The sequence below is a fragment of the Helobdella robusta genome, assembly GCF_000326865.2.
Source record: "Helobdella robusta unplaced genomic scaffold HELROscaffold_7, whole genome shotgun sequence".
Classification (NCBI taxonomy): Eukaryota; Metazoa; Annelida; class Clitellata; order Rhynchobdellida; family Glossiphoniidae; genus Helobdella; species Helobdella robusta.
In genome coordinates this window covers 1818839-1831466 of record NW_008705398.1, presented here as the reverse complement: position 1 = coordinate 1831466, position 12628 = coordinate 1818839, and the positions used below count along the sequence as shown (strand labels likewise).

Here is a 12628-nt window from a genome sequence, read left to right as displayed (position 1 = left end):
TATTTACAGTTTTATAATTACAATGAATTATTCATATTTATTTTCGAAAAATGATTTAATTCGTGAACAATTTTCAGTAAAAGCGTTGAATTTTTTGGAGGAGCCACTGGATGTGACGTCATTTAACGGAGATGATGCAACATTTACATGTGTTGTATCGGGATATCCAAAACCTCTTATCAACTGGTTAGTTGACATTAGTATAGGAAAATTACGTAAATATACCCTACCTTTCTTCGTAAGTAAAACTATTTGAATTTGGCTTCATTCATGACAACAAATGATTTCATCTACGTTTTACCGGTAATAATTGAAACTGCCACGTTTTGATCCAGCTATTTTACATAAACACAAAACAGGCATGTCAATGGGAGGAAAATAAAATTCAGTGATAAGATTACATTGGAAGAAAAAGTGGACACCTCTGATGAAAATGTCTTTGCCATCAAACAGACAGTTGTCATCAAAAAGATCACTCCATCTGATGCAGGGGAGGTGCAAGTTGTTGCGTCCAATTCCTCTGCATCCATTTCCTCTTCCTCTTCATTGACCGTTAAAAGTGATTTTCGTTTGATTTTTAGTTTTTATCACTTGCCACATTTACCATTTTATGTTTTTATTTATTTGGTTTATTTAGAATATGTTGTTATTTATAAAAGGTGTAATCTGATACTTTTAACAATTTACAACATTTTATTTTTCATTAACTACTCTATACGGTAATATATTATTAGCTGCTGATAAACCAGTAAAATCTAGGTTCTAAAAATTGAAAATAAAATTGGTTTAATTTAGTAGGTCTAAAATATTTTTTATCTTATATTGTTTTTTATCACATTTGCTCACTCAACTGTCACAAATTTGAACTTAAAATATAAAATATAGTATAAAAAAATAACGATCATAATAATGTTTTTTTTATCTCGTTAGTCGGCTTTCTTTAAAACTTAAAAAACTATTTGTGTAGAGGTGTCTTTCAAACTTGCCATTTCGCCAACTGTTTACAAAATTTTATATAAAAAATAACAACTGATTTTTCATTTTCAGTTAAGTCTCTGCAATTTTTGGAAAAACCAAACGACGTTTCTTCGTTTGTCGGTCAATGCTCTACTGTGAGCTGCGTTGTTTCTGGATATCCAAAACCGAACACGAAATGGTTGGGGAACGTTTTTATAAAAAAAGTTAATGCTCACTCTTCTTTCATCACATTGGACTTTTTCGAAATAACTTCTCAAGGTTACTGAATGGTCAACCGTTGAAGTTCAGCGACAGAATATTATTGCAAGAGTCGATGAGAATCGAGATGAACGACATAACAATTGTCCAACAGACGGTTGTCATCACGAAAATAACTGCAGAAGATAAGGGGGAGGTCAAGGTTGTTGCTTCAAATTTGGCGGGAGATATCGATGCATCCTGCATTTTATATGTCAAAGGTTATTTATCAGACGTGTAAATAATTTAAATTGTGAAAAAATAGTTTAAATGACAGATCAATATAATCTTCATCCAACATAGATACGTCAATAAACTTTTTGGTGAAACCAGTTGATATGGCGGTCGAAAGTGGCGACGATGTAGATTTCATTTGCGTTGTTTCTGGATTTCCGAGGCCGGATGTTAAGTGGTTCGCGTGGTACATTGAATACATTTTGTCCTTTTTAAATAACATCAGTATTCATCTTTTATTTAATTTATTGTCTTTCCTACGAACATAATTTGGAACATGAATCTATTACCATGCGGACATTGTTTAAATGGTTAACCATTCTGAATAATGGCAGGCTACAACACGGACAAACTATAAAATTGAGCGATCGAGTGAAATTGCACGAAACAGCAGATCTCGACGAAGAAGGCATGTTCATCATCAAGCACACGGCCACATACAAAAATGTTACAGCAGAAGACGCCGGAGAAGTTCAAGTCGTCGCTTCAAGTTCCGCCGGGAAAATATTTGCTATTGGAAAGCTGGAAGTAAAAGGTACCGACGCAAAAATTGTTTGCGACCTATTATTGATTTTTTAAATTTACAATTGTTGCATGAGATTCCTCTTCCATCAAAAAATGCGGCAGTCAAATCTCTGAAGTTCATACAAGAGCCCACAAACGTGACAGCCTACGATGACGACGATGCTGTTTTCATTTGCGTTGTGTCTGGATATCCAAGAGCATTCCTCGAATGGTCAGCTGTTTCTCAGATAGTTGAAGTTGAATAAATACTTTAAATCATGACAATTTACAGTGAAAATAATTTTTTCATTGAAAAACTACTGAATATAAAAATTTAGCTGACCTTTTGAATCAAATATTTTGTGTCTCAAAATAAGAGAAAGAGTTGTTGAGGTCAACCTCAATTAAAAAGAAATTTTTCAACCCAGGCAAATAAATGAAAAACCAATAATCTACAATGACCGAATAAACATGGAAGAAAAAATAAGTACTGGTGACAAATATGAATGCACCGTCAAACAGACAGTTGTAATCAAAAAAATTACTCCATCTGATGCCGGAGAAATCCAAGTGGTTGCTTCAAACTCCAGTGGAAAACTTTCTAAATCCTCCTTGTTGCGAGTCAAAGGTTAAACATTGATAGTAAACTAACATTTATTTTGGCTACCGTTAATATTCATCATTAGTAAGTAGTTCACGTTGAAAGTTTATTCATATTCTTTTCTGTGTGAACCATTGTCAGATTTGTGCATGCCTACAATAAAAATTTGAAGCTTGATATATATCGTAGTGTCAGCAAAACTAAAAACTTTCAATTTTTCAATATTTTCTTCAATATTTATGATAGAACACTAAACTTCTAAATTGATATTCGCTGAAAGTTAAGAGTTTGAAATTCTTGGAAAAACCTGGTGACATGAAAGTGTACACTGATCATGTCGCGACTATCAGTTGTGTTCTGTCAGGATCACCAAAGCCCGATCTATTGTGGTTAGTCGATGCTTATCAATTACACAACCTTAATTTAAAAAAGTGAACTGAAAAGATTACAAAAATTTTGATATCGCATGAATTGTTCATTAAAATCATAAAATTGAAAGGTTGTTGAACGGACGGCCAATAAAGTTCAGCGACAGAATAATAATGCAGGAGTCAACAGATACAGACAGGAATGACCTTTCCATTATCCAGCAGACTATCGTCATCACGAAAGTGACCACAGAAGATGAAGGGGAAGTTCAGGTTGTGGCTTCCAATTTGGCAGGAAAACTCGATGCGTCATGCAAGTTAATCGTTAAAGGTGATTGTGTTAGCCATTTTACATGAACGTTTTTAAGCGTGAATATTTTTCAACTAGGTTATTGGGCATGTATGACATTCTTAAAAAATGTTTTCATTCAGAAATGACAATCATGTTCATGGAAAAACCAATTGGCTTAACAGTCACCCTCGGTAGCCAAGCTACTTTTATTTGTAAAGTTTCAGGACTACCAAAACCGGATATATGTTGGTTAGCAGAAGGAATGCATTACGAATTTTAAACCAAAATTTTCTTTTTAACCTATTACACTACATCGATGGCCTATCAAATGTTTTTCGGCGATATAGTCCAATGGATGCATGTTTAACAATATTTTAGTTTATCTATTTGAATGTATTCAAAACAGGTTATATCAAGGTCGTCTCATGAAATTCAGCGACAGAATCAAGCAGCAAGAAACAGTAGAGGAGGACAATGGAGGTGCATACATCGTGAAGCAGGTGGTGGTCGTCAGTGAAGTAACTGCAGAAGATGAGGGGGAGTTTCAGGTTGTTGCCTCCAATTTGAAGGGGGAGATATCTGCCAGGGCAATTCTGAACGTGAAAGGTTGCAAGCGATGAACTGTATGTTATCATGTGGTTTAATCTTTCGTTCAAAATGTTTTTGCTTTGATTGCTCTGAATTTTATCATCGTGCCTGGTTTTATTACAAGTTATTACAATACAATTTTTAATGCAGTCGGATCGCTGAAGTGCTTAAAGAAACCAAACGACGTGACGGCTTACAAGGATGACAATGCCACGTTCAGTTGCATCGTGTCTGGACATCCTAAGCCGATTATCAACTGGTTGGTGCAGTTCGTTCCAAATGAAATCATTTGTGTTATAACCTATTTTATTCTTAGTTGATTATTTTAATGTCAAATTATAACACTGTTTTTAGGGAAATCAATGGAAGGCCAATAAAATATGATGACAGAATATCAAAGGAAGAAAAGATCGTTACAGGCGATGAAGACGTATACACGGTTGAACAGACGATTGTAATAACGAAGATCACTCCAGCTGATGCGGGGCTTGTTCAAGTGGTTGCTTCTAATTCCAGCGGAAATATCTCGGTCTCTTCCATTTTGACTGTCCACGGTATTGTTTTTAAATAAACAATTGACTAACAAACTTGACGTTTTGACTTTATAATTTTGTGAACGTGTAAATTTTCAACTAGTGAAATCCCTAAAATTTCTGGAAAAACCTGAAAACGTCATTTCTTTTGTCGGTGAAAGTGCTACGTTCGGTTGCTCTGTTTCTGGATTACCTCGTCCAGATATTCGCTGGTTTGATTATGCATATTTTTTAACAATGAATTTTTTCAATTTTTTTTAAACTAAAAATTAATTAATTTTAATGTTTCAGTTTTTAGAATATTTTAATTTTAACGGAAAAATGCCAGTTTTTCAGTGTTCAAACAAAAGGATTATTATTATTCAATTCACTTCTAAACAGTTAACACATAAGCAACTTGCTAACCTTTCCCATTGCAGGCTATTAAACGGACAGGCGATTGAGTTGAACGACAGAATATCAAAACAGGAGACAACGACCATCGACCAGGACAACATAACAGTCATCAGGCATGCAATTGTTATCAATAAGTTGACATCAGCAGACGAAGGAAAAATCCAGATTGTCGCTTCTAACTTGACGGGAAAAATAGCTGCAACCGCCACACTGAATGTCAAAAGTCAATATCATCAGTTTACAATGTCTACTTTAAATATCAATGTGCTATACTATTAAAAATACTGTTAAGAGATAGACACGAAATAAATTTTTGTAAAAATGCTTCTAAAATTTTGTTTTCAGTGAAATCTCTGCAGTTCCTAAAGAATCCGTCTGATGCAACAGTCTACAACGACGACTATGTTGCTTTTAATTGTCTTGCATCTGGATCTCCAAAACCGATAATTGACTGGTCCGCAAACATTGCTGATTCTATATAATATTCTTAATATCTTCCGTATCTTCCGGCAAAATTAATTTATTAACCAACATTTTCGCATTCTATTCATGAAAACTGTTTATTTCTCTAATCTTCAAAAGAAATTTTTTTCTGAAACCATCTTAGGCAAATCAACAACAACCAAATAAAAACCGATGATCGAATCAAAGTGGAAGAAAAAATTACCAATGTCAGAGATGAATACATTGTTGAGCAGACCCTGATCATTAAAAAAGTTACTGTTGCGGATGCTGGCAGAGTTGAAGTGGTTGCTTCCAACTCATACGAAACAATTTCCACATCTTGCTCTTTAACAGTTGTCGTCAGAGGTGACCGATAATAATATACGAATATTTTATTTATTTATTAGGCTCGTTTTACAAAAAAATTCCATTACATGAATAATAATGCTTATTTTTAAAAAGATGACTCATATTAAACACAAAATCTTAGTCTATTCGTTCATTACCACTAGTCAAGTCAATACAGTTTGTTGAGAAACCAAAAGACTGCCTGGTTGATGCAAATAACAGGGCCATTTTCCACTGCATCATTTCTGGCTACCCGAAACCGGATATAAAGTGGTTTGTAACTTTTTATTTTCATTTACACTGTTTGTCATGATTGTTTGAATAAAATGTCATACATGTAAAGCACGTGAAATATTTCAAACATGTCTATACCTTACTTATGATAGAGATAAAAAACATATAAATACTCATTCTGCAAAACAATTTGTTAAAGGTTAGCGAACGGCCGTCCAATAAAGTTCAACGATAGAATAATAAAAGAAGAAACAATAGTGACAGATAAGAATGACGTCTCCATTGTTCATCAGACGATTGTAATAACGAATGTAACTGCAGATGATGAGGGGGAAGTCCAGGTTGTTGCTTCTAATTTGGCGGGTGATGTTGCCGCGTCTTGCAGTTTAATAGCCAAACGTACGTTATTCGTATTGATATCAAATCATAGTTTCATGATAAATTTAAAACAATTAACCTTTCAAATGGAATTTTCACTAGCAGGCAGTTCACTAGAATTTTTGACCAAACCAAGTGACCTCAGAGTATTTGATGGAGACAGTGCTAGATTCGTCTGCGTTGTTTCTGGTCATCCAAAACCTTATATCGAATGGTTTGCGCTTTTAACTGTCTGTATTTTTTCAATTGTCTAGTTCTCTACAAATTAAAAAAAATTCTTTTTTCACATCAATGAACTAACTTGATCACATAACTTTTCAAATCAATGAGCTAAACTATAAATTAAACTTACAACAGGAAGCACAAAGGTTCCCTCATATCATTCACTGATGATATATCATTGCAAGAAGAAAGTGAGGTGGACAATGAGGATGTCTTCACCATCAAGCAAACACTCATTTTTGATAAAGCAACAGCCTCAAGTGCAGGAGAAATTGAAGTCATGGTCACTAATATTGCAAATAAATTATCTGCCACAGCCAAGCTGTCTATAGAAGGTGATTAGGGTTTGCTCATTTTTAGAATAATTTTTCTGCATGTAATTTCACAGATTATTTTGACATTTTTGAAGATAAACCTCTTTCGTGTGAAGAGAGCATGGCATATGAAGTTGAACTAGCCAACCTCACGGTTCAAGCCGGCCAAAATGCTGACTTCGTTGCCAAAGTGACTGGCAAACCAATCCCGAAAATTCAATGGTTTTTTATCTTTTTGTAATTTTATTTTATTTTAAAACTATTACTGTGTTAAGTGACGAAGTAATATTATCTCACCCCTACTTTGTTTTAAGTTATTTTTCCGTTATAAATCATTTTATATTTTTTTAAACCTTTATTTTTTAAATGCGCCAAGCAAATCTGTAACATAAATTTGGAAATTAAAATGCTGATAATAACCCATTTCTATTTAAAGATCAAATTGGTGTTTATTTGCATTCAAATTGTTTTTGTTCAATAAATCTTCAACTTTCCATCCAATTTTTATAAGTCTGTAAAAAAAACTTCACGAAAAAAGGTTCAAAAACGACGAACCTCTGGAAGAATCATCGAGAATAAGAATAACGAACTCAGGAAGGGAACATCGGTTACAAATATTGAACGTAAACAAAGATGACGTAGGTGTGTACAGGGTGCGTTCTTACAATGGATTCGAGGAGTTGTCTTCTTGCGCTGAGCTGGCTGTTACTGGTTATTTGGGAATAAAATTGTTTCCGAAGTTTATAACTTCAATGAAAATTTATTTTTATTAGTAATGTAATCGTAATGTACATCAATGTAAATATAACTTAAATCAGTAGATTATTCAAATTTCAAACAAATTTATGACCTGAATTTAATTGAAACTTCAGAGACAGAAATTTCAACTCAGAGGTTGTCGACAACGAAATTCGATGGAGATGTCGTGTTTGAAATGTTGTGCACCAAATACTTACTGCACTACATGAAGGTCCCCATACCAAACGTCAAAACAGCTAAGGTAATTTAAAAAAATTATAGCACAGGTGCGTGATGGCCTAGTGCTTGAGGCGACTGGTTTTGTTTCGCAGTGCGCACTGTGACCTGGTTCGATGGGTCCGAAAATTCTCCGCTTATCACATGCTTCGTGTGTGATGCGTCGTTTAGCACGTATTCATATGCGTTGTTTGTGTATTGTGGATTTCTCTGAACTTGGGAGAAGTGTAATCGACCTTATTATATCCTTCTACTGTTATTTTAAAACTATGTAAATTGGGACTAAATAAAAATATTTCATGCTTTCAAAGGCAATATTTAGTACGACTTTCCATAAGTTGAAACAATATTTTTAAAAAATGGTAAAATTAATAAAATATTTCAAAAAATCTAAAATGAAAGTTCATAGCATGGATATTCATGGGATAATTTAGTAAAAATGTTGTTCCATGCACTTTAGCCTCTGCAGAAGCGATGGATCTTGAAGAAAGTTTATTACGGCACAAAAGCTGACGGTGAACCTCTGCTGAGCAATTGGGACGCCAGTTTCAGTTCTGACTACTTCTTCAGACAAGGTTCATACCGCTTTAAAATCGCTTCAGATTAAATATTTAGATAACATACAAAAACATACTATCAAATATTAAATAAAGAAATTTTTTTAAATGAAAAAAAAACATTTTCGCCAAAAACAGAGCTAAACAAACAAAAAGTCATGAAAGAAGATGTGACATTGACGAAGCTGGTAGCAAGATTTCAGATAAAGTTGAACGAAGCAAGTCTCAACGTAGGCTGGTTTAGGAATGGTGATCTGCTAGATGACAACCATCCAGACATTCACAGGTACAGATTAGGGCACAGTTTTGATGGGAAGGTTCATTCGTTATGCATCGAGAATATGCGAGATGATGATGAAGGAATATATTCATTCGTCTGCAGAAAATGAACTGCCCATTAATCAATTTTTTTCATTCAAAACTTTTGAAATGATTTTCTATTGATACTTTCAAACATTAGATTTTTTTGCCAACGATGTAATAGAAACGATTTGTTATAATTCGATTTTAGTTTGACACGATTATTGCAACCACATTAAAAAATCGTCTAATTTATTTTTTCCGCACAGGCCAGTGTTTTGTTTAAAAATTTGTATCTATTTTTTAATGAAGTAGATTGAAAAACAATAAAAAGGGTAAAAAAATTTCAAAAATTTATTTGAAAGCTTTTTGACTGGTTAACAATTTATCAATGCAACAATTGGAAACAAATATTTTTTGAAAGACATGTCCACAAAACTTGAAAGGACGTTGCTGTATTCAGCCATTTAAGACTAATAGCATCTCTAATGTACCACTGTTCTTGTTGGCGGTCGACAGCTTGAAAATTATGACTGATATAATCAATAGAGTGTGCGCGCGAATCTTTAATAACTACATTTATCATAATTACAAACGTTGAGTAAGTAGTCTGAATAACTTAATAATAATATAATATTATTTTGTAATTCTCTCCTATCATTTTCATTTTTATTTATTATCATTCGTTCATTCGTTCTCTTTTTCTGTTTTCTCTCTCCTCTCTTCCCTCTCTCTCTCTCCCTCTCTCTCCCTCTCTCTCCCTCTCTCTCTCTCTCTCTCTCTCTTGTTGTTCGTCAACTGAGCCACGCATCGCAATTGATTTGTTTGACGATTTTGTTTAAGATTTAAAAAAGTCTGCACAGTGTAAATGACCATGTATTTTTTGATTTGCAGTTGTTTCAGCCCACCACCCATCCAACAGAAATTTCTGCCAAATTTGAATTCAGTCCACCTCCTTGAACTTGTATAAAACATACTGGTTTTAATATAGAAATCGTTATTGAAATAAGAAGTGAGCAAGACATGTGCGCTAAATTGTTCTTAAAAAAACCGAGTTCTTAAGCAGATGTTTTTTATTCAGTAATAAATTGAATTATTTAATTTCAGATCGGAAGTGAACACAAATAAAACTATCTTTCACCAGTTAGTTTTTGTAATCAATCTAATGAAAAAAAAAATTTTTGGTTCAAAAGTAAATCAGTTTTAATAATAAATTCAAGTGTAGTTTAATTTCAGATCATTAAAATGGATACACACTCAAGGTGTTATTTTTCTTCTCCTGCTCTTCAAGTTTGGACCAGAAGATTAGGAAGATGATGGCCAGGACGAAGAAGACGATGATTCCCACAACGGACACAATGTAGGAGGCCTTCAGGTACTTTCCTGCCGTGTGTTGGTTGCCACCCCTGCCGATGTAGTGACCGATGACTGCAAGAAATGGTTGAATAATACTGGAATGAGTTATTCAAATCTGGTGATGTCTAATAAATTAAGCAAATATGTTGACGTTATTAAATTGACGGAGTTTTGAATGAAACGCGTATGTATGACAAATTGAAATCTGATGTGAAAAATGGTCCAGGTCATTGGTTGACAAGGCTCTCTGAGCTAGATCATTGCCTGATTATATTTAACAATCACGATTTTAATTATTTTAAAATTAATTTTCCGGTAAAAATTAAATATCGCTTGCCAATTTTAAATTTAGATACAGCAGAGTTTAGATTTGAAATAAATGTTGAATCACGTTCGAGGTTTGCAGAAAGGAGACGTGAGATTTAAAGAATTTTTAAAACTTAATAACATGTAAGAAAGGTTCAGGATGACGGCACTTATTTTCCACTGGGTGACATATACATTCTACAATCTAATTTCGCGAGCTAAACTTCAGCCTGACTAAAAAGCCGCTAACAGCAAGCCGATATAATGATGCATGCTAAATACGCAAACCTCAAACAGATCAATAATTATAAGAAATATTTGTCTGGTAATTTTTCCATATGAAAATTTCTTCTTTTTCATTACCATTACTTAAATAACATTGTTTGCGTTTTCTTTCTTACATTTATTTTCAGATTGTAAAAAACTTAGTTTTTTCAATTTAGAACAGACGACATTTTCTTCGTTTGTGATGGAAAAAAATCTTATTAGCGTAAAATCTTGATTAAATAACGATATATAACCTTCAAAATTTCGCTTATTGATTTAAAAAAAATTGTAATAAATTATTACAATTGAACTCGAAAAATTATCTCAAAATACCAAACACTAATAGCTGAAGTAGTGGTAAATACTGAAACTGCCCACCTGCTAAAACCATGGCAATCAACCCAAACAGCATTCCGCATGTCCAGAAGAGGAAGCACGATAACATGATGGCAGGGACAAAATCTTTCGGCTTTCCATTGCTTGCAGTCGCTTCATTGGCTTCTTTCGCGCTTGATATCGTCACTTTTTCGCTTTCTACAATTAATTAATTAAATAAATAAGTATAATCGATTAATTATTCAATTAATCGCCCAATCGCCGATGATCATTTGATAGATTTAACATAATTTGGTATTGAATCATTTAAAAAGTTTTATATTATTTTAAATTTGTATTACTATAATATTATAACTATATAAATTATAATAAAAATAAATAAACCGTTCTACAATTTATTTGAAAAGGAAATGTTTAAAACAGTCAACATTCGGCAAAATGAAAATGGACAAGGAGCGATGGTAGATCAGTGCGATAAAAATTTTGCAGTCAATTATATTGGAAGTTGAATAAAAATAACGGTAGCTAGTAAGTCGTTTAAGTTAAAGAAACACTCTGAGCTGTGATAAAGTTGAAATTAAGAAATATTTCAATTATTCGTGTGAGATAATATTTATAATTTAAAACATTAGGCTTAGAGTTTTAAATAATGTATCATATTTTGGATAGAATAGCTGAATGATTGTATTATGGAGGATGATCACCTTCAGTCGACTTGTAGGACTCCTTCTTCTCCATCGTTTCCGCTAGTGGTGCTTCCTCCATGTCCACTCTAGAAAAATTCTGCTTTTTAAAAACTCATTCAATATTATTTTTTTTTTATTAAAAATATAATTATTTATTCAAATAATCTATTTAAAAGGATTTTTCAATTTAAGAGATATTACGCAATGTATTAATTTCTCACCAAAATAAGCTTAACCCTTCAACGGCCAGAGAGCTCATGAACTGAGAAGTAGCAACGAGAGGTTTGTTGTTATGATAGGCTGCGATCGATACAGTGCGTTATAACAATATCGATCATGTTGTCTTGCTACCATCTTCTCAGAAAGATGCGGCGAACAGATGATGCACACAACTCTCTCAACAACAGAAAACTTTTTAACAACCCATAAAAATATCAAGCAGAGCTGTTAGTTGTTTTAATGAGGCTGCGTTGATATATTGTACAATTTATCAAACCCTTTCATCACCTTTGTGACTTGGGTTGTTATATTTTGTTTAATGGTCTTCATTATGTTCAGACAAAGTTTTAAATAGCCTGGCCTACAGTAGCTAGTTAATGCTTTATCTATTATAAGACGACAACCATCAGGCATGCAAATAATAAGCGACCTTTTTATTCAAATTGAACTACAAAACTTTGGAATTAAAATGGTAAACGCAACTAAAGTATTTAATAAAAATTTGCTAAGCAAACGATGTACTTCAACAAAAAAATTGAAGAACACGATCTCCGTTAAAACGAACTATCTTGTTGCATGTATGTACACCGACACCGACATGTATACCACGACTCATTCACCCTTAAAACGAAAGTATTTTCATGTTATTAACAATACAATATTCAAACGTTTACTCTCTTAAATGAAATAGATATGGGAATCGAAGCGGAGTTTGCTTCAACCAAATTTAATGACGTAAATGTTCTAGGTGCGAGTTTGTAAATTTCAAATAAGTTCAAAACTCAAAAAATTTAAATCAAACGCTGCTTTAAGCTGTCCTATTTGACAAAAGCCTAAGCAGGAAGTTCATTCAAGTCACGTTGGAAGCTAATGAAGCTGCCACACAACTTTAACGCTAAAGAACTTTTCAAAACGTTTCAAGACTAACATTTCTTTTCATAACTTTTCAAAACTA

General features: G+C 33.3%; 2 protein-coding genes across 2 annotated transcripts in view; one reads left to right on the top strand and one right to left on the bottom strand.

Moving 5' to 3' along the window:
* The window catches only part of HELRODRAFT_164811 (hypothetical protein), a gene marked incomplete at both ends in the record, with an annotated part of 33284 nt that extends 24461 nt beyond the window's left edge, over window positions 1-8823 (top strand). Inside the window, 28 exons of the mRNA XM_009030772.1 lie at window positions 78-186; window positions 360-559; window positions 1048-1156; window positions 1237-1436; window positions 1519-1636; window positions 1785-1984; window positions 2077-2185; window positions 2382-2581; window positions 2835-2943; window positions 3054-3253; window positions 3355-3463; window positions 3621-3820; window positions 3953-4061; window positions 4157-4356; window positions 4439-4547; window positions 4755-4954; window positions 5077-5185; window positions 5339-5541; window positions 5688-5796; window positions 5957-6156; window positions 6241-6349; window positions 6493-6692; window positions 6746-6893; window positions 7210-7382; window positions 7544-7671; window positions 8107-8221; window positions 8342-8520; window positions 8773-8823. Coding sequence (XP_009029020.1) covers window positions 78-186; window positions 360-559; window positions 1048-1156; window positions 1237-1436; window positions 1519-1636; window positions 1785-1984; window positions 2077-2185; window positions 2382-2581; window positions 2835-2943; window positions 3054-3253; window positions 3355-3463; window positions 3621-3820; window positions 3953-4061; window positions 4157-4356; window positions 4439-4547; window positions 4755-4954; window positions 5077-5185; window positions 5339-5541; window positions 5688-5796; window positions 5957-6156; window positions 6241-6349; window positions 6493-6692; window positions 6746-6893; window positions 7210-7382; window positions 7544-7671; window positions 8107-8221; window positions 8342-8520; window positions 8773-8823 — 4205 coding nt within the window. The remainder of the gene's footprint in view (window positions 1-77; window positions 187-359; window positions 560-1047; window positions 1157-1236; window positions 1437-1518; window positions 1637-1784; window positions 1985-2076; window positions 2186-2381; window positions 2582-2834; window positions 2944-3053; window positions 3254-3354; window positions 3464-3620; window positions 3821-3952; window positions 4062-4156; window positions 4357-4438; window positions 4548-4754; window positions 4955-5076; window positions 5186-5338; window positions 5542-5687; window positions 5797-5956; window positions 6157-6240; window positions 6350-6492; window positions 6693-6745; window positions 6894-7209; window positions 7383-7543; window positions 7672-8106; window positions 8222-8341; window positions 8521-8772) is intronic.
* Window positions 8824-9743: 920 nt separating this feature from the next.
* HELRODRAFT_164810 (hypothetical protein) lies at window positions 9744-11533 on the bottom strand (the record flags this gene model as incomplete). The annotated part of the gene is made up of 3 exons (XM_009030771.1): window positions 9744-9931; window positions 10811-10966; window positions 11473-11533. The coding sequence occupies 3 exons, from the start codon at window positions 11531-11533 to the stop codon at window positions 9744-9746; spliced, it is 405 nt and encodes a 134-aa protein (XP_009029019.1).
* Window positions 11534-12628: the final 1095 nt, after the last annotated feature.